Raw genomic sequence first — 24,672 nt, 5'->3', positions numbered from 1 at the left:
TCAGTCCGTAAGATCATCATCTCATAGAAATAGACTTGTCCAAATGTGGACAGGGTAAAGGCATCAAGTTGAAGTACTGAATATTAACAAATCATTTGGAATTTTCTTGTTTCATAGATAATGAAAAAATTATCGTCCATTTGGATAAAAAACGGGAATGCGAGACAACAGATTAACCCGATAATCTCGTTTTCCAGTGGACGAGTCTATTAGGTTTTTAACACGTGTGTTGAAACTTATTTTCGTACGACGTTTTTACATTTTTTTCTTTATCAGTTTTCGTGCTTGAAGATCATTATTCACCAAGTTTTCAGGAATTGATAAAGAGCTACGCGAATTTATTTTTCTTGTTTCTGATATGACGATTTAATTTCGTCTTTGTCCGTGCACCCCCCTTTTTTTTACTGTAATTTATTGGACAATGTCATGCGATGTTTATAACATTTGAGCAATAATATTTCATCGAACTAAAATTTAAGAAATGATGATAAAATAGCATAACAAACATATTGTTAGAAAGGTGAAATATATATTGATTTTGCATATTTTTCTGTCTTCAAAGATGATTTTTTTTCTTCTTTTTTTTCCCGACCGACCGACCCGACTTTTTCATTGGGAAAATCCGTAAACCATCAAATTAAAAAACCGTGGCCTTAGTGTCATCTGCAAATAGGTATGCATCAGAATCTACTTGGTCTGGGAGATCATTTATATATAAAACAAATAGTAGTGGTCCTAATACTGATCCTTGGGGTATCCCAGATGTAACGTTAGCCCAGTCTGACTCTTCACCATTCACTACGACTTTTTGTTTCCTATCTTCTAAAAAGCTTAAATTTACTTTCACATCTTGATTCCATTGATCTAATTATATATAATTTCTAACCAAAACTAATGGGGATATGGTATGATGGTCAGATGACAACTATCCAAAAGCCCAAAGGACAATGAATGAGGTTCCTGAACATGATTACGTGTTTAGCATAACCAAGGATATTAATACTTTTGAAATATTTTTCCTGGCTGCAAACCTTCAAGGTCCCTTTCAATAATTTTTAATTACAATATTTATTATTTATAATATATTGTAGCATCGATATCATGATTATACAACACAACAAACAAATAAAACAAAGAAGAATATTATTTATGGGTAAATGGATGTGGGCGTAAAAGATACAGTAAATGGGCAAACTGACCACAGTTCCCAAGACGAACAAGTAAAATCTCATTCCTACTTGTCATAGAATTGATAAAACTTAGGAAAATGATATGTTTTACATTTCACAGAAACATATATAGATTATGTTTTCTTATTGGAGTAAAATGTCAAAGTTGTTGATAAGAAAGGTTTTAGGAAAGGCCCCTATAATATAAATACATTAATTTGCTATCTTTGTGTCAACGGTTTTACCTTTACATTGTTCTCTAGTCATTTACAAATTTATGTTAAGAAAGTATTGAAACCATAATGTTATATGTTTGTAGGAAATGATGCCTGGACTGAGGATTGGAGTTGGAATGAAGATGAACCGATGGAACAAGATGACTCAGACTCATCTCAGTCAACCGAGGAGAATAAACACAACTGGCTACAGGATTGTCTCATATCCATCTCACCTGCTAATGATCTCATGGCTGTGGCATATGGTGACAAACTTGTCCTGCTCTCACGTATGTAGGCTTTACTTAAAATAAAATTTTGAACCATAAACTATATGCTTAGAAAATAGATTTTTTTTAAAGTGAATATGAGCCATAAAAAAGTGTTACATACAATTTATCGCATTACAAAGTATTTGTAAAGTAATTTGAAATTCAAAGTTGCACTACTTAATTTATTTTTGCACAGCTTTTGATAAACTAAGCTACAATTCAATTTACATGTACATGTATACATCATCAGTGACTTTATAGTTTGCTAAAACCCTTCCTGTTTTCATTTACTTTTGTAGTAACTTTTTCTTCATGACTTTAATATATTTAACAGAAAAATGGGATCCTGGTGACACAGAATCAGAGACCAAGTTTTCTATGAAGTATAAAGAAAGTTTGAAACAAGATGAAGGGTATGTATTAATTGTTCATTATCACTGAACTAGTATATACATGTATTTGTTTAGGGGCCAGATGAAGGACGCCTTCCGGGTGCAGGAATTTCTTGCTACATTGAAGACCTGTTGGTCACCTTTTGCTGCTGTTTTTTCTATGGTCGGGTTGTTGTCTCTTTGACACATTTCCCATTTCCATTCTCAATTTTATTAGAATAGATCATGTGATTTTGCCCTTCATCATGTTATCAAAGAGGTTAAAAAGAATCGAAGGCCGTAGAAAAAGCTTAATTATGGTTGTTAATAGTAAGGCATAGAGGTGGAAATAGTTACTGTATATATTATATTGGTTAAGACTAAGTGATTATGTGTGTAAAATACTTTTTAGTTTGGGTTATGTTTATTATTCATATGTTTACATAGAGAATAATACATGGCAAAATCCGTATCATATGTCGTATCATCCCGAGACATCAATATCAGCCCAAGGGCCTTTAGGCCCGAGGGATGATATTGGTCGAGGGTGATACGGCATGTGATACGGATTTTGCCATGTATTATACACTTTATCATATATTTCAACAGAAGAGTATTATATTATATGAACTGTTTTCTGATCCATAGCACTGGGTTACCTTCAGTTCTACTTTTGTCTTGTTTCGAAGGCCTTAAAAGAACTGCTCAATTACTTATCCGAAGCACTTGGGTTACCTTACAATTTGCGTGCTGTTGTTTTTAAAATATTTTGTTTATTATTGTATTAATTTGTGTGCTTTGTATTTTTCATAGTTGCATTTTCGTGACGTCACATACAATATGAAAACTCGATGTTCGTGACGTCACATACCAAACAATGACGTCATTCAAAAAATTTATCTATTTTGAGGAAAATTTTTCTTAAGCCAAAAAAAAAACCAAACTGACTTTATGTAAAAAAAAAAAAAAAAAAAAAAAAAAAATTAGGGGTGTGATAAAGGGTAGGGGTGTGATAAAGGGTATGCGATAAAGGGTGCGCATCAAAGTTGCGCGATATGGATTAAACAGCAGGCTATTCATCACATATGCAAAACTACTGTATTTACTACTAAACATATGATAAAATGGTTTAATGACTTGATTTTGTCATGCAGTAGGACTATTTTGTTTTATATTTTTATTATAGGGAAACCATAACAGCTGTTTTGTGTCTGCCATTAGCCTCTCAGAAAAGGTAATGAAAACTGTCTTTGCCTTAGTTAGAATATTATAATACATTTTATGATTATATAGATATAATTACTGGATGAGATCTGAATTAAAGTATTTAGTACAATGTATTAAAAAAATGTAGATTCTTCAACATGTTAATCTGCTTTTAGTTTACACACCACATAAAAATAGACTTAATTATTTTTTTTGTTAGTTACATTTATAAACATGGGTAATTTCTAATTTCTTTATTATTTGTAGAAGTACACAGGGTGCTCCAGACTGGACATGTATTATTGTAGGATTTTCCACTGGGTACATCAGGATTTATACTGAGGTAAAATTGGGGTATTGATTTCTGTGTTGTTGGATCTTTTTGGTACTTGTATCTAAAACAAATTATAGCAATGCCTGCCAACTGAAAAACTTGACTAAAAGCATTTTAGATAAACAATAGGGTATGATCGTCGAATCACCCAAAACTTTTGAAGTTGCACATAGGAAGTAGTGCTCATTAGGAATTCTTATGTAATTTGTTATCGCCTGTGCTTTTGGCTAAGATGTCAAAAAACAATTGTACGAAATATTTAATCGCCGAAAATAGGGTATGCTACAATTTTTCTTGCATATATAAACAATGTAAAACAAGGATTTAAAAGAAATAAGCTCTCCAATGAGTTTATTTGACTGGGCTTTCTAATCATAGGTTTTCTTCTAGTTCTCAAATAAATTACATTTATATAATTATTTTTATGCAGTTAATCTGCATTATGCGAGCACCCTAGATTTGTGGTCTACCCAATAAATGCTGAAATACTTGCCATTGTTATTATCTAGCTGGCTACTATGTTATATATAACTAATTGAACACTTTTTTAATACTTTTAATTCTGGATTACAAAAAATATGACTAGAAAAACCTTAAATGATCGTCGAATCACCCAAAACTTTTGAAGTTGCACATAGGAAGTAGTGCTCATTAGGAATTCTTATGTAATTTATTATCGCCTGTGCTTTTGGCTAAGATGTCAAAAAAACTGTTCATGCTGTTGGCGGCAATTTCAAATTAGAAGACGAAATTCGTATCTTTTCAATTTGGAGCCGCAGGGGTTCAAATTAGCGGTGGTCCGAGGTCCGCGACCTTCCACTTTCGACTTGGTTACTAGCCACGCCTGACGAGTCTTCCACTCTGAGACAACTATATCACAGTTATAGTACTCTCAGTTCGACTTGAAAGAAAATAAAAAATAGCTTTGCAAACCTTTTCGCCAAAGTCTCCAAATAAACGATCTCAAAACTTATTTTAATCATTATTATTCATGACAGCGATGTCAATTTTGTTCAATCGCTAGCTATATACAGAAAATCACCGACAAAAAATGTGTTAATACGAGTAAAATCGTATCTGACTGACAAAAACAACATTGAACACAATATGACAATGGCTGCCGTGAAAAAGACAATTACAATTTCGGATCCGATTCCGGAAGCGGATAAGGGTAATTCCGGGTTTTTAGCGAATCCAGACAGTTGACAAAATACATCTATGCATGGTAAATGAATATAAACACTAGAATTGAAAACCAAACAGACTATTTATTGTTCTCAGAATCACCGAAATATTACAAATCTGACAAACATGAGAGAGTAAAATAGAAAAGAAATATTATTAGTACTAAGCAACTAATATGTTAACTTATTTTTAGCTCAAAGAAATTGATATATGTAAAAGAAAGAAAAAGCAGAAAATATTTTAAACAGAAACTCAAAATTACTTTTGACAAATTTTAATGTCAAAATCCAATACAATGTGACAGCTGGGAACAGTATATCTAACAATATATATGTTCCTGGTCACAGTATAAATTTTCTTTATCAGTGATAAATGTTGATAATGCATGTAAGATGCTTTTAAAGTGTAAACATATTACTGCAATTTTGAAGGGGTATTTTTTTTTCTCAATTTTGAAGGGTCAGTTAAAGTAGCTGGAAGATTCTTACCTTATTTTCACAAATAACTACCTGAGTCCTGAGTGTAGGCAAATCATATGATATATAGGTGGCGTACTTTGGGCCACTCTACCCCCTCCTGTTTGATAACTTTGAAACGGATGAGATCCCCACCTCTCAACCATATACATTCATGTATGGGACTATATATATAACTAATCAAATGAAATATAAGGGGAGTCCATGGGGTGACCACCACCTCCTGTTTGGGAACTTACGAAACGGTCGCCTGAGATCCCCACCCCTAAACAATATATATTCATGTATGGGTCAATATAACTAATTAAATGAAATATAGGGGGAGTCCCCCTACCCCCTCCTGTTTGAGAACTTGGAAACCGATGAGATCCCCACCCCTAAACCATATATATTCATGTATGGGACAATATAACAAATCAAATGAAATATAGGGGAAGTCCCTGGGGTCAACCTACTCCTTCCTGTTTGAGAACTTGAAAACCCTCAAGATCCCCACCCTAAACCATATATATTCATGTATGGAACAATATAACAAATCAAATGAAATATAGGGGAAGTCCCTGGGGTCAACCTACTCCTTCCTGTTTGAGAACTTGAAAACCCTCGAGATCCCCACCCCTAAAACCATATATATTCATGTATGGGACAATATAACAAATCATTTACATTTACTATGGGCAGGTCAGTCAGACCTCACCTTTGATCCTTGTAGTAGTGAACATTTGTCTGATTTGTGTCGCATAACTATTGTATTATAGAATACATACTCAGTTTTCTTTACAGGGAAACCAGTCTATTCATACTATTACATGTTCGTACTAAGTCAACACGTACTACTAACAGTCAACTAAAACCAACGTTAACTACCAACAAGAACAACTACAATCATTGCGAACTTGTACCACTGCAGACTCACCATAAAAAATATACATTTATATATTCATTGCTATTGAAACCTTGATAACATATAAATTATTTGCCTTAATAATTAATTCATTAGATAAACATAAATGTACAATATATGAATGTTTAATGCCACATCAGAGGCGGATTTAGAGGGTTTTTCAGTGCCCCCCCCTCCCCCCATTTTCCATTTTTGAGAAAAAATTTGGTTGATTATATAGGGAATCACTGAAGCATGACTGGAGCAGGTCCCCTGTTAGGCAGGCAGTGGGCCCCCACTTATGTAAATTTCTGGATCCGCCACTGCACATAATTACGATTGCCTGGTTTTTGGTTAACTGCCTTCAGCGCTTACAGCGCTTTGATTATTCATATTTCCATAAGTTGATATGCAGATAACTGAATGTTGTTATGTTTTCAGACTGGTACCTTGCTTTTATCCCAGTTATTGCATACAGAACCAGTTCAAAAGATCAAGTGTAGGACTTATGAACCTCCAAGATACCTTGGTCTTTCTGAACAGGTACAGAATTACATTAAATAGAGTATACTATTCAACTATGATAAAAACAAAATTAAATAAAGCTAATTGATTGATAGATATTGTATTAGACATGGAAATAGTCTTTCTGTAGCAAGATTTAAAAAGAACAGAAAAATGTTATAAATTTAAATTAACATGGGAGTGGATGAAAAGCTAGTCATTTTTGGCAGTCATATGACCTTTATTTTGGATATATAGGACAATTTGAATTAGAATATGCAGATTTCTGATGATTGATGAATTTGTGTTATTAAGACCTAAAAATGTCAATTTATAATGATCAGAATTCCTGTCTACTCAATACTTAACATGGTGGATCATTTGTAAGCAATAAGTCTCACTTCACTTATGTTTAGGTGGTGTTTTATGATTTTTCATTAAACAAGGAATTAATTAAATCTTGAATAATTTTGAATTCTGGAAAATTAATTAAAAATGTATGATGAAAACTAACCCAACTTAAAAGGGTTAGCCATATGCGCATGGCTAACGTTATTTTTTTTTCACTATCATTTCAGTATGAACCAACTAACTAACCCCCCTTAGCCATGCAGGCATGTCTAACCCTATTTAGTTATGTTAGTTTTTATCATAAATTTCTCATCAATTTTTCAGAATTCAAAATGATTCCAGATTCAAATAATTCCTTAGTATAAGAATATTTAATTTGTGTTTGTTATGTCATTGTATTTACTAATATTTCAGCATGAGGAACTAATAATTCTATTCAGAAAAGCCCTTGTGACTGTAGATGGTTTCAGTCTTTACCAGTCACTTAGAGCTTGTAGGAATCAAGTGGCCAGAGGTAAATTAATACTGTTATACACATTTATTTTCATTCTTTCTTGTACAGTACTAATGTAAAACATTTATTTTAAAATATAGATGATTCCATATCAGCTAGCAGAAATAAGTTATACATTGCTTCATTATTTACCTCATGTTTTAGTTACTTGCATATTGATATAAAAATAAAGAAGATGTTGAATAATGGAAATTGAGTTAAAATAAAGTAGATGTTAGCAATTATAGGCAACTGTAAGGCCTTCAACAATGAGAAAAATCCATACTAAATTGCCACTATAAAAGCTCTGACATGAAAATGTGAACTGATTGAAAAGAAAATCTAGTTTTTTGTTTGTTTGTTTGTTTGTTTGTTTTTTTTTTTTACACTAGATGAAAATCAGCTACAGTACCATTCAAGAGGACCAACTCTCCCACACCCTACACCAAGGAAAATGTCGGAGTCACTCCGAAAAACTCTGATATTCCTCCCAAAATGTTGGAGGAATTTAAGAGTAATCTCTCCCAAAATCGCGTAAATGTTTATTGTGATAGCGAACTCACTCCCTACACCCAGGAATTAATTGTCCTTATCCTACTTTGATCTCTACCGGCACACAACTGATAGGGTCATTAGATTACCTGACAGGTAAAGGTTGATGTAATAAAGAATTATATTTCCGGTCTTCTGTACCAGTTTAAGTGTCAAACAGGTGTATAATTTTAAATGTCTTTTAATACTAGTTAAGTTTAATTTGTGGTAATAATAAGTTAAAATATTTTTGTATTTCTTGCTTGCTTATCTAAAAATATCTTTACCTAAATGTACTAACTTTTTAGAAAAAAAAAGGTTTATAAAATATAGCGGAATATGTGAAGAACCCAATATTCTTCTTCAAAGTAAATGTCTTTATTTGAAAATTATGTGTCTAAATATTTTGTTAAGAAAGTATTGAAACCATAACATTTTTGCAGAGCTCCAGATAAGGTGCGTATTTGCGTGATCACGCAATACAAATAATAAAAAACCCAATGCAATGGCCCATTGCAGGGTTCAATAACCCAATAAATTCAATGGAAAACCCAATTATATTCCAAAACCATGAGTTCTCAACCCTTTTATTGGCTACCATTTGCCTTATTTACCCCTTATCTGTTTACAGTGGTCGCGTAAACTATTTTTATAATATTTATAATTGGAAATTTCCTTCGTTCTAAAAATAGATCCCTGCATCAAGTAGCTGAAATGGGTCCCTGTTAGAGTTTTCCGTTGCTCAATAGGTACACGTGTTTTTGTCGATCTTCTCGGCGTTTATCCAATTAGCGTGTGTCATGAAGTCATATTTTTTTCGCATTGCTTGGGATTTATCATTACATAAATTGAATTAAAACAAAAGTGAATGTCCGATAAAAATATTGAATAGAAGCGTGTTTTCTGCTTCTTTTGAAAAGCTTAGGGAAAGTTATGATGATAACAAGACTCAGCCAGTGTTTTTAGGAAGCGTCCATCGAACACACAGGCGTGTGTACGTACCTTAACGAGAACATTGCTAATAAAAGCAGGGTTTCCTCAAAAACGAAATCAGTTGGAAAAAGTGAAAGGCCAAATTAATTTTGACATGATAAAGCATCAGAAACCAAAAGTTCTAATAAAAGACAACTAAACCCAGATTTATGAAAATTGAAATAAAACAAAAACATTCAAGTATAATTAATACTATTTTTTTTCATTTACGGTTAATTAATGAATACACACACAGGCACTGGTCTCAGAATTTATTATATAAAGGTATAAGACGAGTGCCTGTAAATACACATATCCGTTTTTTTACAGTGTATATGAGAAAATACAAAACTGGCAGAAGGTTTGAAACGGAACACAAATTAAACCTACAATTGCTTCTCAGTCAATAAACCAAATAAAACAGCTAGCAAATAACCCTAACCCTAAACCAAATAAAAAAGCTAAACAAAGAAAGAAACATATTTAAGATGGAAAAAAAAATCTGGGGTTGATATTGCCTAAATATTCAATATTGTGTTGATGAAAAAACCCAATACATTAAGGAGCTTGGTGGTGAAAAACCCAATTTGTTATTAACATGAGGGGTGAATTGGAATTGATAATGCAATCAAAAAACTTTATCACCCAATTATATAAGAAAATGGTGGGTAAAAAACCCAATTTGTGAATTCTTATCTGGAGCTCTGATTTTTGCAAAAATTTATGTAAGTAAAAAGGAAAATTTATTCACCATTCGTTTATAGGCATAATGATAATTATTTAAGTCTATGGCATTTTCTTTTTCCGATTATCTAATTGTGGAATGAATAAAAGATTTAAAAGCAAAATGTTGTTGTTAATTCTTTCAATTGCAAAGTTTTACAAAAAATAAAAACTGTACTTAATTTTGACATCGATGTCTTCACCAGTAATTTAATATTTTATTTACAAAATGGGCATACTTGTGTTAAAATAACCGGAAATTTCCACTAAATTAATGAGAGCTGTTTTAAGAAATTATGTGTCTCAAAGTTTTGTATATGCAAGTAAAAAAGAAAAAATTATTCACCATATGTTATGCTTAATAATAACGGCATTTTCGTTTTTAGTTTTGTTGGCATTACTACAGGATAATAATACATTTCGGTTACGACAGGAATACTTCCACAGCTGCATTAAATCATCTTTGTATAATATTTATTTTCGCACAATGAATGTAAATTTGTGTATTTTGAACAGTGATCTTAAAAGATTTTAAAAACAATTATTTGCCGTGCGAAGACAATTCCACGATACACATGTCAGTAATCAACAGTTATCAACAGTTTGGGTTGAACTTGAACTTGACTTACTGAAAATGTTCAATGCTAAAAATAGTTAACATTAATTTCATCTACAGCCCGAGTATTTTAAAGGGCTGGAAATAATATAGCGTACCAGTAAACTCAGGTGACCTTTCTAGACGACCGTGGGAAAATTCATGCAGGTTTCTAAAGTTGCAGAACAACATTTTTGTGCATTTGTATTGAGGCTCTAGGCGGTCCTTTTACAATTGATTAATAGGAATCTAAAAATCTAGAATAAACGAGCACACATCTTCTTTGAATATTTGATTGTTAATTTTTTATCAGTCAAAACAGGACGTAGACCTGAACATTAGTTATATGCCATGGTCAATAATATAAATTTATGGTTGATGAAATATTGAAATTATGATGGAATTTGTCTGGGGGATCAATTGTGTTCAAATGACAAAAATACGAACGAAAAGAACTGCCAATTGTAAGCGGTTGAGAAATTTTGAAAATAAAATGCTGACTGATTTAACTGGAATAGAATATTATGATGGGCAATTATGAGGTTTGATAATAATTAAAGGATTAATGACCTATCGGATAACGATAAGCGGATTACTTATCATCACAACTTTTAATATCTTTTGTAAAGGTTAAATGGCTGAGTGTCATAAACTTGTCAAAAACATGAAGACAGGTAGAATTATAGTAATTTAATGTGAAAATATTTTTTACACTTTCTAAATTTAAATAACGAAATTGATATAAAATACTCTCGTCAATTTGAAAATCGTTTTGTGAAATACGAACATGACAAGCCCTAGCAATACCACTTGAAGTTTTATCATTTGTTCAACCATTTTTAAAAAAAAATTTAAATATTTAAATATAACTTCTATGATTCAACAGAGTTGTCACTTTATAGTTTCTTTTCGTAATTTAAATTATTCAAGTCTGTATATATGTACCAAGGTGGTAAAATATAATATTTTACATTGCTCAATAAATTGAGTTTACTTGTTGATCCGATGAATCAACTCTGTGGTTTTGATTGGACAATCGTGTTACTGTAAAATCAACATTTTTTCTATTAGCCAGTTGATTTTTAAATAATAATAAACAACCAATGCAGGAATATTGGTTATTGAGTAAGTCATAAAAGATTCTAATGGTGGCAAAATCATCTTTGTTGAAGGAACACAATGTAAGACCTGACCGTATTGTAATAGAAACAAATTAACAAGCTTTTTCTTCATATTTTTTCGTTTGTACGTTTTATTTCAAAGATAATAGCATGGGACAAAAACATATAAATTATTAATTATCTTATTCTAAATGATTATGTCACATCTTTATCTATCAAAGAAAGGAAAACCTTTGCTCAAATTTCACAGCCACACAGTGTTGGGAAAGAATCTTTGGAGGAATTTGGGGGTGAAATCAGCGGTACTCGGTGTGGCTCCGAAAAACACGGAAATCGGAAAAAAACGATATCGAATTGATCCATTTGAATGGTACTGTATAGAAAATTTGTCTTTCATATTTTCAGTGAATGCTATTTTGACTGTAGGAACAGAAACATTAATGTAATGACTAATGAATCATGTTTTAATTTTGTTTCTTCTACTACTGGCCTTAAAAGAAAATAACATATGATGAAATATTGAAAATATGATGGAATTTGTCTGGGGGATCAATTGTGTTCAAATGACAAAAATACGAACGAAAAGAATCGTACATATGCTTATAAAAGTTTAATTATAGAAATGTTGATTATGATAACATTCTGTTGTACATTATTCTAGCTACAGCAGGAGATACATCCATACAGCCACCACCTTTAGCCTACAAAAAATGGGGGTTACAGGGACAAGAAAGAATACAAGATTGTTGTACATGTGGTAGGTATATTATATTAAACAATATTATCATTATAGCTTTATAGAAAATTCTACAGGTGGAAGGCATGTGAAAGGATATCATCATTATAGCCATGGAGAAACTAGGACTAGGAACAGGCTAGGTCAAAACCCAAAATAGTTAGCTTGAATAATACCACCTTGGCAGTTTAATATCTCATTTTATATATACAAGAAATTTATGACAGTATAAAATGCACCATTATTGAGAATTTTAATTTAATTTTCACACATTTATTGCTGAAGTTTCATTTTCTTATAAAACTAAATAAAGACTAAGAAAAATCTATTATATTTTACTGTAATATGTTAAAAAAATTCAAATGGAGTGTTTATGCATAATGTTTATGGACAAATATTTCTGTGAAGGTGGTAGACATTGCAGTAACTTCAAATGTTTTTAAACTTTTCTATGAAAAAATTTCTCTTCATTTTTTAAAACAATCTCTTTTCTGTTTTAGGTATTGATTCTCCTAATCCATTTGATCAGATGAAATCTGCTGCAATGACAGCACCTAATGCTACATTAAGACCAGCCCCACCAACTTCTGCCAAATACATTACGTCTGGTGTTAGTCATTATGTTGGAGTGTATAATGCTGTTGAGGTATTTATTGATAAAAAGGGGAATTGATGGGTGAATATCTATGTATAGATAAAATGGGGACATTTATAGGTGAATATTATGTAGGTATTTGGTTTGTACCTACCTACACATTTCATGCTTACTTAACCTAAGGTTTGAGTAGTTTACAAAGTGGCTAGGTACACTAAATCTTCCAATATCAGTAACTTGGCGAAGTCAATTAATGGATGTCCAGTTTTTAGTAGCAGTTAGCTGAAATAACCCATATGTAAAAGAGAGGTGTTAAAAATACTAGCACAAAAGTGTAAAAACGGTTATAAAGAAAGTTTGCTGCTATTATTTCAATGTTTCCATGATATTTTTTGCTTTGTCCAAGGCACTACATTTTAAAATATTACTGGCAACCGAAATTTGTTAACATATTTTTCATTAAAAACATTGAAATTTCCTCTTATTTCTTCTACACTTTTATGTGATTGATCATTTACATAACCTCACCGTTTCTGGATTTGAACATCTGAAGAGGTACAAATTAGCTGTATTTGGCAAAACTTTTAGGAATTTTTGGTCCTCAATGCTCTTCAACTTCGAAACTTTATTTGGCATTTCAAACATTTTTTAATTGGAGCGCCACTGATGAGTCTTTTGTAGACGAAAAGTGCATTTGGCACAAATATAATTTTTTTATCCTTGTATCTATGATGAATTTATTTACATTCCCAAATGATTAAAAGGGAAGTAAGGAGTAAGTGAGTGGCCCTACAAATACAAAAATCAAGACATTATTTTTTAATTTTGAATATGAATTAAAGGAGTTGTTGGATAAATTTCAGAGATGCCGTAACCTAAAACACATCAAAAGAGACATCACCAAATGGTTTTCAAAATTTGTTAATTGCCCACACCAAACAGCCATTCCAGGTAAACAACTTGTGAATGATGTAACAGGGACAGTCAAATACCTAAGAACAAACCAAGTTGTCAAGAGAGAAAAGTATAAAAACAGTGACAATCACTGGCTAAGATCCTAACTTTCAATAGTAGCATACAATGAGGGGTAAACTAGTTTTGTAAGTTTACAACCTTTAAGGATAGAAATAAAAATAAAATAAAACTAAAGGAGTAATAATCTTTGAATTACAGGGCAGTACACAGCCTATTTTATCAGAAGTAGCCTTTGCCGTTGCCAGCAAACTGAAGTCTGCATTAATGTCAGCTGCAAGGTTAGAATACAAATGCCTGATAGTCAATTGTAATTTACATTATAAGATAACTAAATGGAGTTGACTTTAATTTTTTATCAAAATTTTTATTAAAAAAACATTACAGCAAGATAAGGCTGGCATTATTTAATACTGTAAGTGCAGAAATTAATGTGAGTATTATTTTTTTACGATCCCTTGACCACTGTCAAAAATGGGAAATCTTAATAATGTTATTTCAAAAATGTTTCTACTTCTGTCTTTTGTCAGTAAATTTGAACATGAAAATACAACTATACACAATGCCAACATTAATGTAAATGTTTATGTAAGATAGAAAAGACCTAATTGTTTAAAATGTTTTCTTACTGTTTGTATCAATATTCTTAAACAGTGGCTGGTTAGGGTTTGGACAGAAACAGAAACAGAAAGATGAGGATAGAAGCAAACCCAAAATTGAACCAGTTACTCCATTAAATATGAGGTAAATTTAGTAATATTAATGTTTCCCATTGATTTAAATGTGAGATACAACATTTTTTAAAGAGATGTTTATGTATGAACTTTGACTATGACATCAATTAGTGCACCTGTCAAACATTTTAAAGTAAACACATCAAAGACAAACAAATCTTCACAATGAAATGTTCAAACTATTTTATATTCCATTCATGAAAAGCTAATTTGTAATTTGGCATACCTCACCTCAAAGGATCTGGAAATTTTTTCACCTAATTTCGAAATTTTGAGATAACTTATAAGTTGGTGCCCTTTTTCAAAAAAAGATTGTCAAAATCACATTATTTAGTATGCTCAAACTCGTAGCCTCACGAACTTGCTGTTGCTTGCATCGCTTAATCTTAATGAATTTTCCTAGCATTTCCCTAAAATCATTCAAGAGAAATCAAGGGAAGGCAACAGTTTAATAATTAAATGATTTTAATGACTCAAAACAATAATTTTCTCAGACAAGGCTTACTTTTCTTTCGATTCTGAAGACAAAATTGAAACCGGATGTTTTGGGAAATTCTAAATTGAGCAATTCTGGTCTCATTTCAGGGTTTAGTCTTGTTTTTTCAAATTCACAGAAAATCATTGGTTTTGTAATTTTTTACCTTTGATAGTGTTTCGATATGAATGATAATACTTACACTTGCTTTATTTAGCATGAAATCAGTTTGAATTTACAATTTAGTGTCTAATCTTGGGAAGAAGCATGTGTGTTAGAAGTGACTTATTAATTAATTTTGTGTTGTCAGCTTTGGTTTACCAGATAGGCTTCGAAATGGTGACTCAATCCACTTATCTCCTAACAATAACTATGCTGCTACAACAGATAATTTTGGTCGAGTTATTCTGATAGATATAGACAGAGGAACAGCCATCAGAATGTGGAAAGGTATTCATATATGTAGAATTCTTACTATTTTATCCGGGAAATTAATCTTGTTATAGAATGATTTTATTATAGATAAGATGTTATGTCTTGTAACTTAAATATTCACAAAGTGATAATAATTAGTCATTGCATTCTAAACACTGGCATATCTTAATTTTTTGTAAAACTACTTGACATATTTTACAAATATTATAAATAGATAAATAAACTGCATGTGTGGATAAAGCATTGAGTGAAATCCAATTGATTTGGGTAAGAACTAATTATATCCCCGCTTTAAAAAAGTAGGGGTATACTGTTTTACTTCTGTCTGTCCATCAATCCATTCGTCATTGATCCATCATCTGTCTGTCCCATGAATATTTATCTTCCCATCTTTCTCAGGAACTTCAATACAAGGATTTTTGAAATTTGGTTCCAGGGTTTATATATGTAAGCTATACTGTGTGAAGACAAGTGTTTTCAGATTCATCACTCAACAACTTCCTGTTTACCGAAACACTTGTATCATTTTTACACATGATAGCCAAGTTGAAAATTTCGTTCCCACTCATTGGTATATACTTATTTTATCATCCACAAGCAACAATGTTAAACTTTGGTATAGAAATGTGACTTAATAGTTAATTTTAAACATAATTGTTGGAACATTTTGGAGATACATCTCTTGAAACCATTTTGGTTTTGAAGTGCCAGGGATCTCCATGGATGAAAATTGAACCATGGAGGAACTTTCACCATTACAAACCTTGTCTACGCTGTACAGTGTAGCGCGATCAGAAGTATTTTATCCCTCCATACAAGGAATGGTGAAAATGCTAATTCATTGCTTATTTAAATTATATTTATTTGAATTTTCATTATAGAATTAGAAGTATCAATATTTTCATTTATTGCCGTTTTTAACCATTCAAATGCCAAGTCATCATGGCCCCCCCTTAGTCGAGAATGACCAAAAGCTGTCATGAAGGTCCCCATGCAGATTTCTTTTATTTTTGGTAATTGTTATGGGGGTTAAAAATCATCTAATGTGGAGCTTATTTTTCGTGGACACTGTCAAATTCAGAGCCCATTACCGGTATGGCTGATTTGCAGCAGCAACAAAACAATTCGTACGGGTTATGTAAAAGGTTAAAGAGATTTGTAAAGCAAACGTCGACAAATGAAAAGGTTTTTAATGACTATCTGGAAAAATTGATGCTCTGCAACATGCATCTTTCGAGTCTGAATAGAAACCGGAAACGCGGATGTATCAATTTGATTGTAATATACGAAATGAATTCGGAATTTAGATACGATATTTCTTTACAGGAAATATTTAAGTTTTTACTTTTAAACTTTTAAAGTAATTCTAAATTATTGTTACAGCAGTACTCGATTTATTTACGATGAAATAATATTTACTGTTTTGCGTCTTATTTTGTACTTCTTAAAAAAGGGGGATGCTGATTGCGTAAGTCAAAATAAAGCACGTGTTCGACTTGTTAAACTGTTTTCTTTGTAACTGGATTAATTTATTAATTTATTTATTTAATCTAAATGATCATAATCATTTGCTGAAACTTAGTTGATTACTTCGACAAATGGATCGTCTATCCTCAGATAGTATTCTCCCGTTTGGTTTGTTGATCTACCTGTACAAGCTCGGGTACAAGTAGTTAGCGATCTTAATCTGGATATCCCTCAGGCGTTAGAACTGTATTTGATTATAACATAAAAAGCCTAAGGGTTATGCAATTACATGCATTTGATTATAATTGATAAAAAAAATGGCGTCGGGCTACAAAAAACGATGAAGTTTTGAACGATGGCGGAAGACAATTTAACGATGGCGCAAGACAATTTAACGATGGCGCGAGTCATTTGACGATGGCGCAAGACATTTGAACAATGGCGGGGCTCCATCGTTAAACAGGCCATGGAGATCCCTGAGTGCTTTGCTGCTCTGATTTCCTGGTAGTTTACGATGAAACACTGACACTTCCATAATAAAAATGACAGCATAGAAAAGGATTTGGTCTTTATATCACAATCAGTGATAGATACTGCAGCTATTATGACATATCATATGATGACTTAAATGTTGAAGACGGTAACCATTGTCATTTATCTTTTTAGGTTACAGAGATGCACAGCTAGGATGGGTACAAGTGAAGGAAGATTTACAACATGGAGAAACACCCCAGCAAAGAAGAGTAGCTCAATTTCTTATCATTTATGCTCCAAGAAGGGGAATCTTAGAGGTATAAGTGTATACACATTTCATATACATGTAACTGTATTACATCTGGTGTTAACATTTTCAACAGTTTAAAGGAGTAGGTAAACTAAGACCCCTTTTGGGCACCAAAATATAGCAGTTTTACAAAATTGTTAAAATGTAAGCTATTTATTAGAAAGTATAATACTTCTGTTACATAAACATGGGCTGTTTTTGACAACACAGTTCATACAATGCACATGTATATCTGGTTCTAGCATCATTAAGTCATGCTAAATTACTTAAATCTTCACAATTTTAGCATTTGAGTTAATTTTTAGACAGTTTTCGTCTTAAATGGAAGTGGCTGTATTCGTGTTCATTCTTAATATCTAAATGTAAGCTGTTTTTGATTATAATACATAACATATATAAAAGTTGAGGATGAACATGGATGCGGCCAATTTCATTTTTGACAAAAAAAACATCTGAAAAGTGACATATTATGGCATATTTGATAGAGTTTTAGTATTAAAGCTTGAATTTGGGTGTCTTTAATGTCTAAATCTGTCCAAATTTTTCACATAAACTAATTGAGTATTTTTAAGTAGACATTATACTGAATTCTTTTGTGCATAATAACAAATGTATTTAAACACCTCAGAGTCTAACCAATATAAATAAATTAAAGTTTGTATTACTAGGTATGGACGGCAGGAAATGGTCCACGAATTGCAGCGTTTAATGTGAGTAAGTCTTGTCAGCTGATCTGTCCAGGATATGGATACCTTGGATTAAATAATGTGACAAGTAGAGGAATAAAAACAAGATCATTCCAGTGTGCTCTTATTGACCCAGCTGGTACTATAAAAACTCTAGATGTACCATTCCACTTAGCACTTAGGTAAATAGATATAGGGTTTTTACATTGGTATAAGAGGATTATCGGCTTTATCAAATTGAGATAATTGAATTGTTGAATTTTACAATCAGGAGTAAATATGTAAGATCTGTTTTAAAAAGTTTAAAAAATGTGTCTGATGACCCGGCTACAAAACCAAGATGGCCTACATGGTTAAAAATAGCACATAGGGTAAAATGCAGTTTTTGGTTCATATCTCTGAAACCAAAGCATTTAGAGGTAATCTGAGGAGGACAAAATTCTTCATTAGAGCAAGATCTATCTGCCCTGAAATTTTCAGACCAATCAAACAATCAGGTAACCTGTTTTTGAGTTGCTGCCCCTGAATTGGTAATATAAAAAAAAAATTGAAGCTTTTAGTTATTATCTTGAATATTATTATAGATAGAGATTAACTGTAAACAACAATAATGTACAGCAAAGTAAGGCCTACAAATAAGTTGGCATGATCAGAATGGTCAATTGACCCCTTAAGGAGTTATTGCCCTTTATAGTCCATTTTAAACAATTTTCATAAATTTTTGTAAATTTTTGTAAATTTTTACAAAATATTTTCCCCTGTCACTACTGAGCCAAGTTCATTATAGATAGAGATAATTGTAATCAGAAAGAATGTTCAGTAAAGTAAGATCAACAAACACATCACCATCACTAAAGCACAATTTTGTCATGAATCCATCTGTATCCTTTGTTCAATATGCACATAGACCAAGGTGAGCAACACAGGCTCTTTGGAGCCTCTAGTTCTATAACTCAATGTTATTCATGTTGTGAGCATACTATCTTTTTTTTATTCACTTGTAATTGCAAATTGATTTAGTTGAGTTCTTGAATTAAATTAAAGCTTCAGAAAGTTTCATTATAGAAATTTAATATATCATTTCAGTGATAAGAACAGTAAAAGAGCAAGGGATCTACATTTGCTTAAGCAGTTGAAACTTGTGTTAAAGGACAACACTGTAGAGTCAGGTAAACTAAACTTGTATTGACCTTCCAGTTGTCAGACTATTACCATTCAACAAATACCTAATGAATCTCTGTTTTACCATATGAGCAAATTCATTGTTATGTTTAAGGGGTTAGAGAAAACATACAGGAATTTACTCTTTAAAAATCAGCTGAACGCTTTAATCAAATACTTTTAGTGAAGAAAAATCAAGCTTCTCATGACCAAAATTAGTGTTCATTAAATTGCAATTATTCTTGTTAGTTCAATAGTTGGGTCTTTCAAATTTCTTGAAATTGTTATGTTTTTATTAACAGGTCAAAATAAATATTTTGTGAAAATTTTATGAAAATTAAACGACTCAACTGTATTTTATTTAAAGAAATATTAGTAATAAAATTTAATATTAAGAAGAAAGTAAAAATTGATATTTGTACACTTAAGTTGTTTTATCAATCTTTATCTATAACTAAATTGCAACATATGAATTCATAAAATAGCAATAGAAAGTCTGAATGCTAATACAATGTACCACTGTTCCTATTTTAACCTGTGTGTAGTTAATTTGGTTTATTAATAATAAAATGAATGGTTTTATTCTTTCCAGAGACATTGGAATCAACTGTGAAGTCACTTATTCTTGACATGAAAATCTCAAGTATTGCACAGCAGGTAAAATTAAAATCAATTTTAGACACTGTTTTTAAGAATTGATTCAAAATTGCAATGCAAATGAATATGTGATAAAAAAATTATTAGATAGTTATAAAATTAAAAAGATTACTTTTAAAATATTGAATTCCAATGAACTAAGATGATAACTAATGTTAAATATCCCAATTGGTTCAAAAAACTTGTTATTGTCAAGATACTAGTTTAAAAAGTAGCAAACCAGTATGATTAAATGCACATTTGAAAAAGATTTGAACTAATTATATCTCTCCTAATGTGTAAATAATAATAATAATTCTTTATTTAAAGAGTTAGCTATAAAACTAATCTTCCCTGAGGCCCCCATGAAATACAATGAAATAGAACAAACAATTACAAAATATCAAACAAACACACATACATGAATAATGAAATAAAATATTTTTATGAAATATACAATTTTCAAAACAGGTAAAAGTTACAAATTCATATATGACATATATAGTATTGGCATCAACAATATTATAAGTTTGAGTAAGTGTGTGAAAATTATTATGCCTATAAAACACACATCTTCTTAATGTTCCATCAAGTAATTTTTTAAATCTCTTTTGAATGAGCTTGCACTTGAGGTTGATTTTTTCGGGGATATTGGTAAGTTATTCCATAAAATAGATCCTGAATATATAAAAGATTTCTTATAAAGCTCTGTTTTGGCTTTTGGAACTTGTAAATTTTTCCAAGAGGCATTTCTCAAACAATATTGGTTTATTTCTGGCATTTCTTTAAATTATACAGGGGCTTCATTCTTAAAGGGAAAATTCACGATTTTTATACGACCGCAAAATTTGAAAAATTTTTCGTCGTATATTGCTATCACGTTGGCGTCGGCGTCGTCGTCGTCGTCGTCGTCGTCGTCGTCGTCGTCGTCCGAATACTTTTAGTTTTCGCACTCTAACTTTAGTAAAAGTGAATGGAAATCTATGAAATTTTAACACAAGGTTTATGACCACAAAAGGAAGGTTGGTATTGATTTTGGGAGTTTTGGTCCCAACATTTTAGGAATTAGGGGCCAAAAAGGGCCCAAATAAGCATTTTCTTGGTTTTCGCACTATAACTTTAGTTTAAGTTAATAGAAATCTATGAAATTTTGACACAAGGTTTATGACCACAAAAGAACGGTTGGGATTGATTTTGGGAGTTTTGGTTTCAACAGTTTAGGAATTAGGGGCAAAAAAAGGGCCCAAATAAGCATTATTCTTGGTTTTCGCACAATAACTTTAGTTTAAGTAAATAGAAATCAATGAAATTTAAACACAATGTTAATGATTACAAAAGGAAGGTTGGTATTGATTTTGGGAGTTTAGGTCCCAACAGTTTAGGAATTAGGGGCCAAAAAGGGACCCAAATAAGCATTTTTCTTGGTTTTCGCACCATAACGTTAGTATAAGTAAATAGAAATCTATGAAATTTAAACACAAGGTTTATGACCATAAAAGGAAGGTTGGTAATGATTTTGGGAGTTTTGGTCCCAACAGAATAAGGGGCCCAAAGGGTCCAAAATTAAACTTTGTTTGATTTCATCAAAATTGAATAATTGGGGTTCTTTGATATGCCGAATCTAACTGTCATGACTGTGTATGTAGATTCTTAACCTTTGGTCCCGTTTTCAAATTGGTCTACATTAAGGTCCAAAGGGTCCAAAATTAAACTTAGTTTGATTTTGACAAAAAATGAATCAGTTAGGTTCTTTGATATGCTGAATCTAAAAATGTACTTAGATTCTTGATTATTGGCCCAGTTTTCAAGTTGGTCCAAATCGGGGTCCAAAATTAAACTTTGTTTGATTTCATCAAAAATTGGATAAATGGGGTTCTTTGATATACCAAATCTAACTGTGTATGTAGATTCTTCATTTTTGGTCCTGTTTTCAAATTGGTCTACACTAAAGTCCAAAGGGTCCAAAATTAAACTTAGTCTGATTTTAACAAAAATTGAAATCTTGGGGTTCTTTGATATGCTGAATCCAAAAATGTACTTAGATTTTTTATTATGGGCCCAGTTTTCAAATTGGTCCAAATCAGGATCCAAAATTATTATATTAAGTATTGTGCAATAGCAAGTCTTTTCAATTGCACAGTATTGCGCAATGGCAATAATTGCACAATATTGTGAAATAGCAAATTTTTTTTTAATTAGAGTTACCTTTCTTTGTCCAGAATAGTAAGCAAGAAATATCTAATTGCAAAATATTGTGCAATAGCAAGATTTTTTTTAATTGGAGTTATCTTTCTTTGTCCAGAATCAACTTAAATCTTTGTTATATACAATATATAATGTATATTCACTTTTTACTACCAACTGATAAATTAAAATAATCTTTACCATTCAGTGATAACAAGCAGTTTTTTTACATCTTAATATTTTATGATGTATTTAAATGAGTAGTTATTGTTGCAAACTCCATTAGAAATTTTAATTGAGATTAGTTTTGAAATAAGGGAAAGGGGAATGTGATTAAAAAAATTGGGTTCAATTTTTCTCATTTGAAATTTCATAAATAAAAAAGAAAATTTCTTCAAACATTTTTTTGAGAGGATTAATATTCAACAGCATAGTGAATTGCTCTAAGAGAAAACAAAAATTTTAAGTTCATTAGAACACATTCATTCTGTGTCAGAAACCTATGCTGTGTCAACTATTTAATCACAATCCAAATTTAGAGCTGAATCCAGCTTGAATGTTGTGTCCATACTTGCCCCAACTGTTCAGGGTTCAACCTCTGCGGTCGTATAAAGCTACGCCCTGCGGAGCATCTGGTTTACTTATGGTTTAAATATGTTCATTATGACATAATATATATATTCACAAAGTTTTATCGCTATATGTGCAGTAATAAAGGAGAAATTCAATAATTAATGAAAAAATATCAACTACTTCCTGTAGGTCGTGACGTTTTCTCCTGATTTTTGCATGCCGGGATTTAAAATACAATCATTAAAAGTCTTGGTTTTAATCATATTTTAACGTAATCGTAAGCGCGCCGATGACTTATGCTTTATCTAATAACCATCCGATAATAAGAAGATAAAACGCACAGACGTTCAATTGTACTCATTCGTGAGATAAATTATCTATGTTAAACGTATATATATTCGAATTATTTTTGTAGACAATACAAAAAGTTATAAATTTATTTTTAATAAATGCATTTTCGGACTGATAAGGTGAACAAATTAAAGTACAATAATCTGTAAAGACAATATGTTGGTGTACTATTATTGACCTTTTACTATCTCTGCTATGGCTAGGTTTATACGATGTGTGTATTCACGGTTCTGTGGCAATACTCGTAGATGGCTTGTTGAAAGGTAAATTGTTATTTGCACTTCGGTATTTAACCACGCCTCTAGGGCACACCTTGCCAGGTGTGACTGTCTATTCGGATCAGTGGTAGCATTTAATACACACATTAAAAATACATATTCAAGTTGGTGACAAATAAAAATTGGTCGCCGTGGAATTATTTAATTATATTTGGTGCTATTATTTATTTGAATTCAAATAAGTTAATTTACTAAGAAATACACAATTTTCGGTTAAAGACGGGAAACTTAATTCATATGTCAGAATGAAATGATATACAAGTCTTGTCCTTGATTTATGTCTCATAAAAAAGGGGGACTTAGAAATTAGAAATAGCTTTACTAAATCATTTTTATTTGTCTTTATTAGGCGAAAAAATGTACGAGAACACTTACATTTAGACTTTTGAACGCCATGTATTAATTAATATATGAAACTATCTGAAGATAACTCTACCGAAGCGGAATATAATATGTACGAATAAAGAAAAAAATATTTTTGTAATGGAATCGAAAAATTACGAATAGATACTCTTTTCAAGTGTGATAAACGTCAACCAAATTTATTCATAATGGGGAACGTCCTTATTAAAATCTGAGACAACTATAATAATCGTCGTCTCCCAACGTATATATATACTTAAATAACTATTTGATCAACGATGTTTAAAATTAAAAGACAACGAATTTAATGTTATCTTTCCCTATTTTTGAATGTTATTATAAGTCTGTTCAACTTGCAAGAACACCCCTAAAGCGGACAAATATCCGACAAGCAGTTTATTCTTTAAATTGCTGTCATTGAATATCAAGAAAGAAAATAAATCCCGAAATTGATACTCAATAGTTTTCCTAGAAAATATTCACATTCCTTGGGGATTATTAGTGTACGTCCAGTTGCATATATTTTACATGAATGTTGGAACAATTGTGATGATGACGAATTTCGTCCTTTATTCGAGAACAATTTAATTGATATATAAATCTGTGAGTTTACTATGTTCTTAACTTCGATGAACCAAAGCAAGTTATAAATTGACCTGTATTTAAATCAAATTGTTTCTTTTTTTTCTTCTTTTTCTTTTGGTATATATACAATAGTCTATCGAATTCGTTGATTACATACTGTTGGCATACATGGACTAGTCTATTAACAAAACTTTTACCACAATTTACACAAAATGTATGTTTCTTTCTTATGTTCAATGTATACATGTATACATAT

General features: G+C 31.4%; 1 protein-coding gene across 1 annotated transcript in view; it reads left to right on the top strand.

The window, feature by feature from the left end:
- Positions 1–24,672, top strand: part of LOC139514555 (rab3 GTPase-activating protein non-catalytic subunit-like) — a 56,079-nt gene that overhangs the window by 2,334 nt on the left and 29,073 nt on the right. Inside the window, exons 2-16 of the mRNA XM_071303932.1 lie at positions 1,489–1,674; positions 1,991–2,069; positions 3,214–3,261; positions 3,501–3,576; positions 6,553–6,654; positions 7,381–7,480; positions 12,063–12,158; positions 12,638–12,783; positions 13,906–13,985; positions 14,359–14,448; positions 15,224–15,363; positions 17,482–17,606; positions 18,268–18,467; positions 19,372–19,454; positions 20,039–20,103. Coding sequence (XP_071160033.1) covers positions 1,489–1,674; positions 1,991–2,069; positions 3,214–3,261; positions 3,501–3,576; positions 6,553–6,654; positions 7,381–7,480; positions 12,063–12,158; positions 12,638–12,783; positions 13,906–13,985; positions 14,359–14,448; positions 15,224–15,363; positions 17,482–17,606; positions 18,268–18,467; positions 19,372–19,454; positions 20,039–20,103 — 1,616 coding nt within the window. The remainder of the gene's footprint in view (positions 1–1,488; positions 1,675–1,990; positions 2,070–3,213; positions 3,262–3,500; positions 3,577–6,552; positions 6,655–7,380; positions 7,481–12,062; positions 12,159–12,637; positions 12,784–13,905; positions 13,986–14,358; positions 14,449–15,223; positions 15,364–17,481; positions 17,607–18,267; positions 18,468–19,371; positions 19,455–20,038; positions 20,104–24,672) is intronic.

Source organism: Mytilus edulis, chromosome 3 (genome assembly GCF_963676685.1).
Source record: "Mytilus edulis chromosome 3, xbMytEdul2.2, whole genome shotgun sequence".
Lineage (NCBI taxonomy): Eukaryota > Metazoa > Mollusca > Bivalvia > Mytilida > Mytilidae > Mytilus > Mytilus edulis.
Note: the sequence above shows the minus strand (reverse complement) of the source record. Positions and strands in the feature narration are given on the sequence as shown.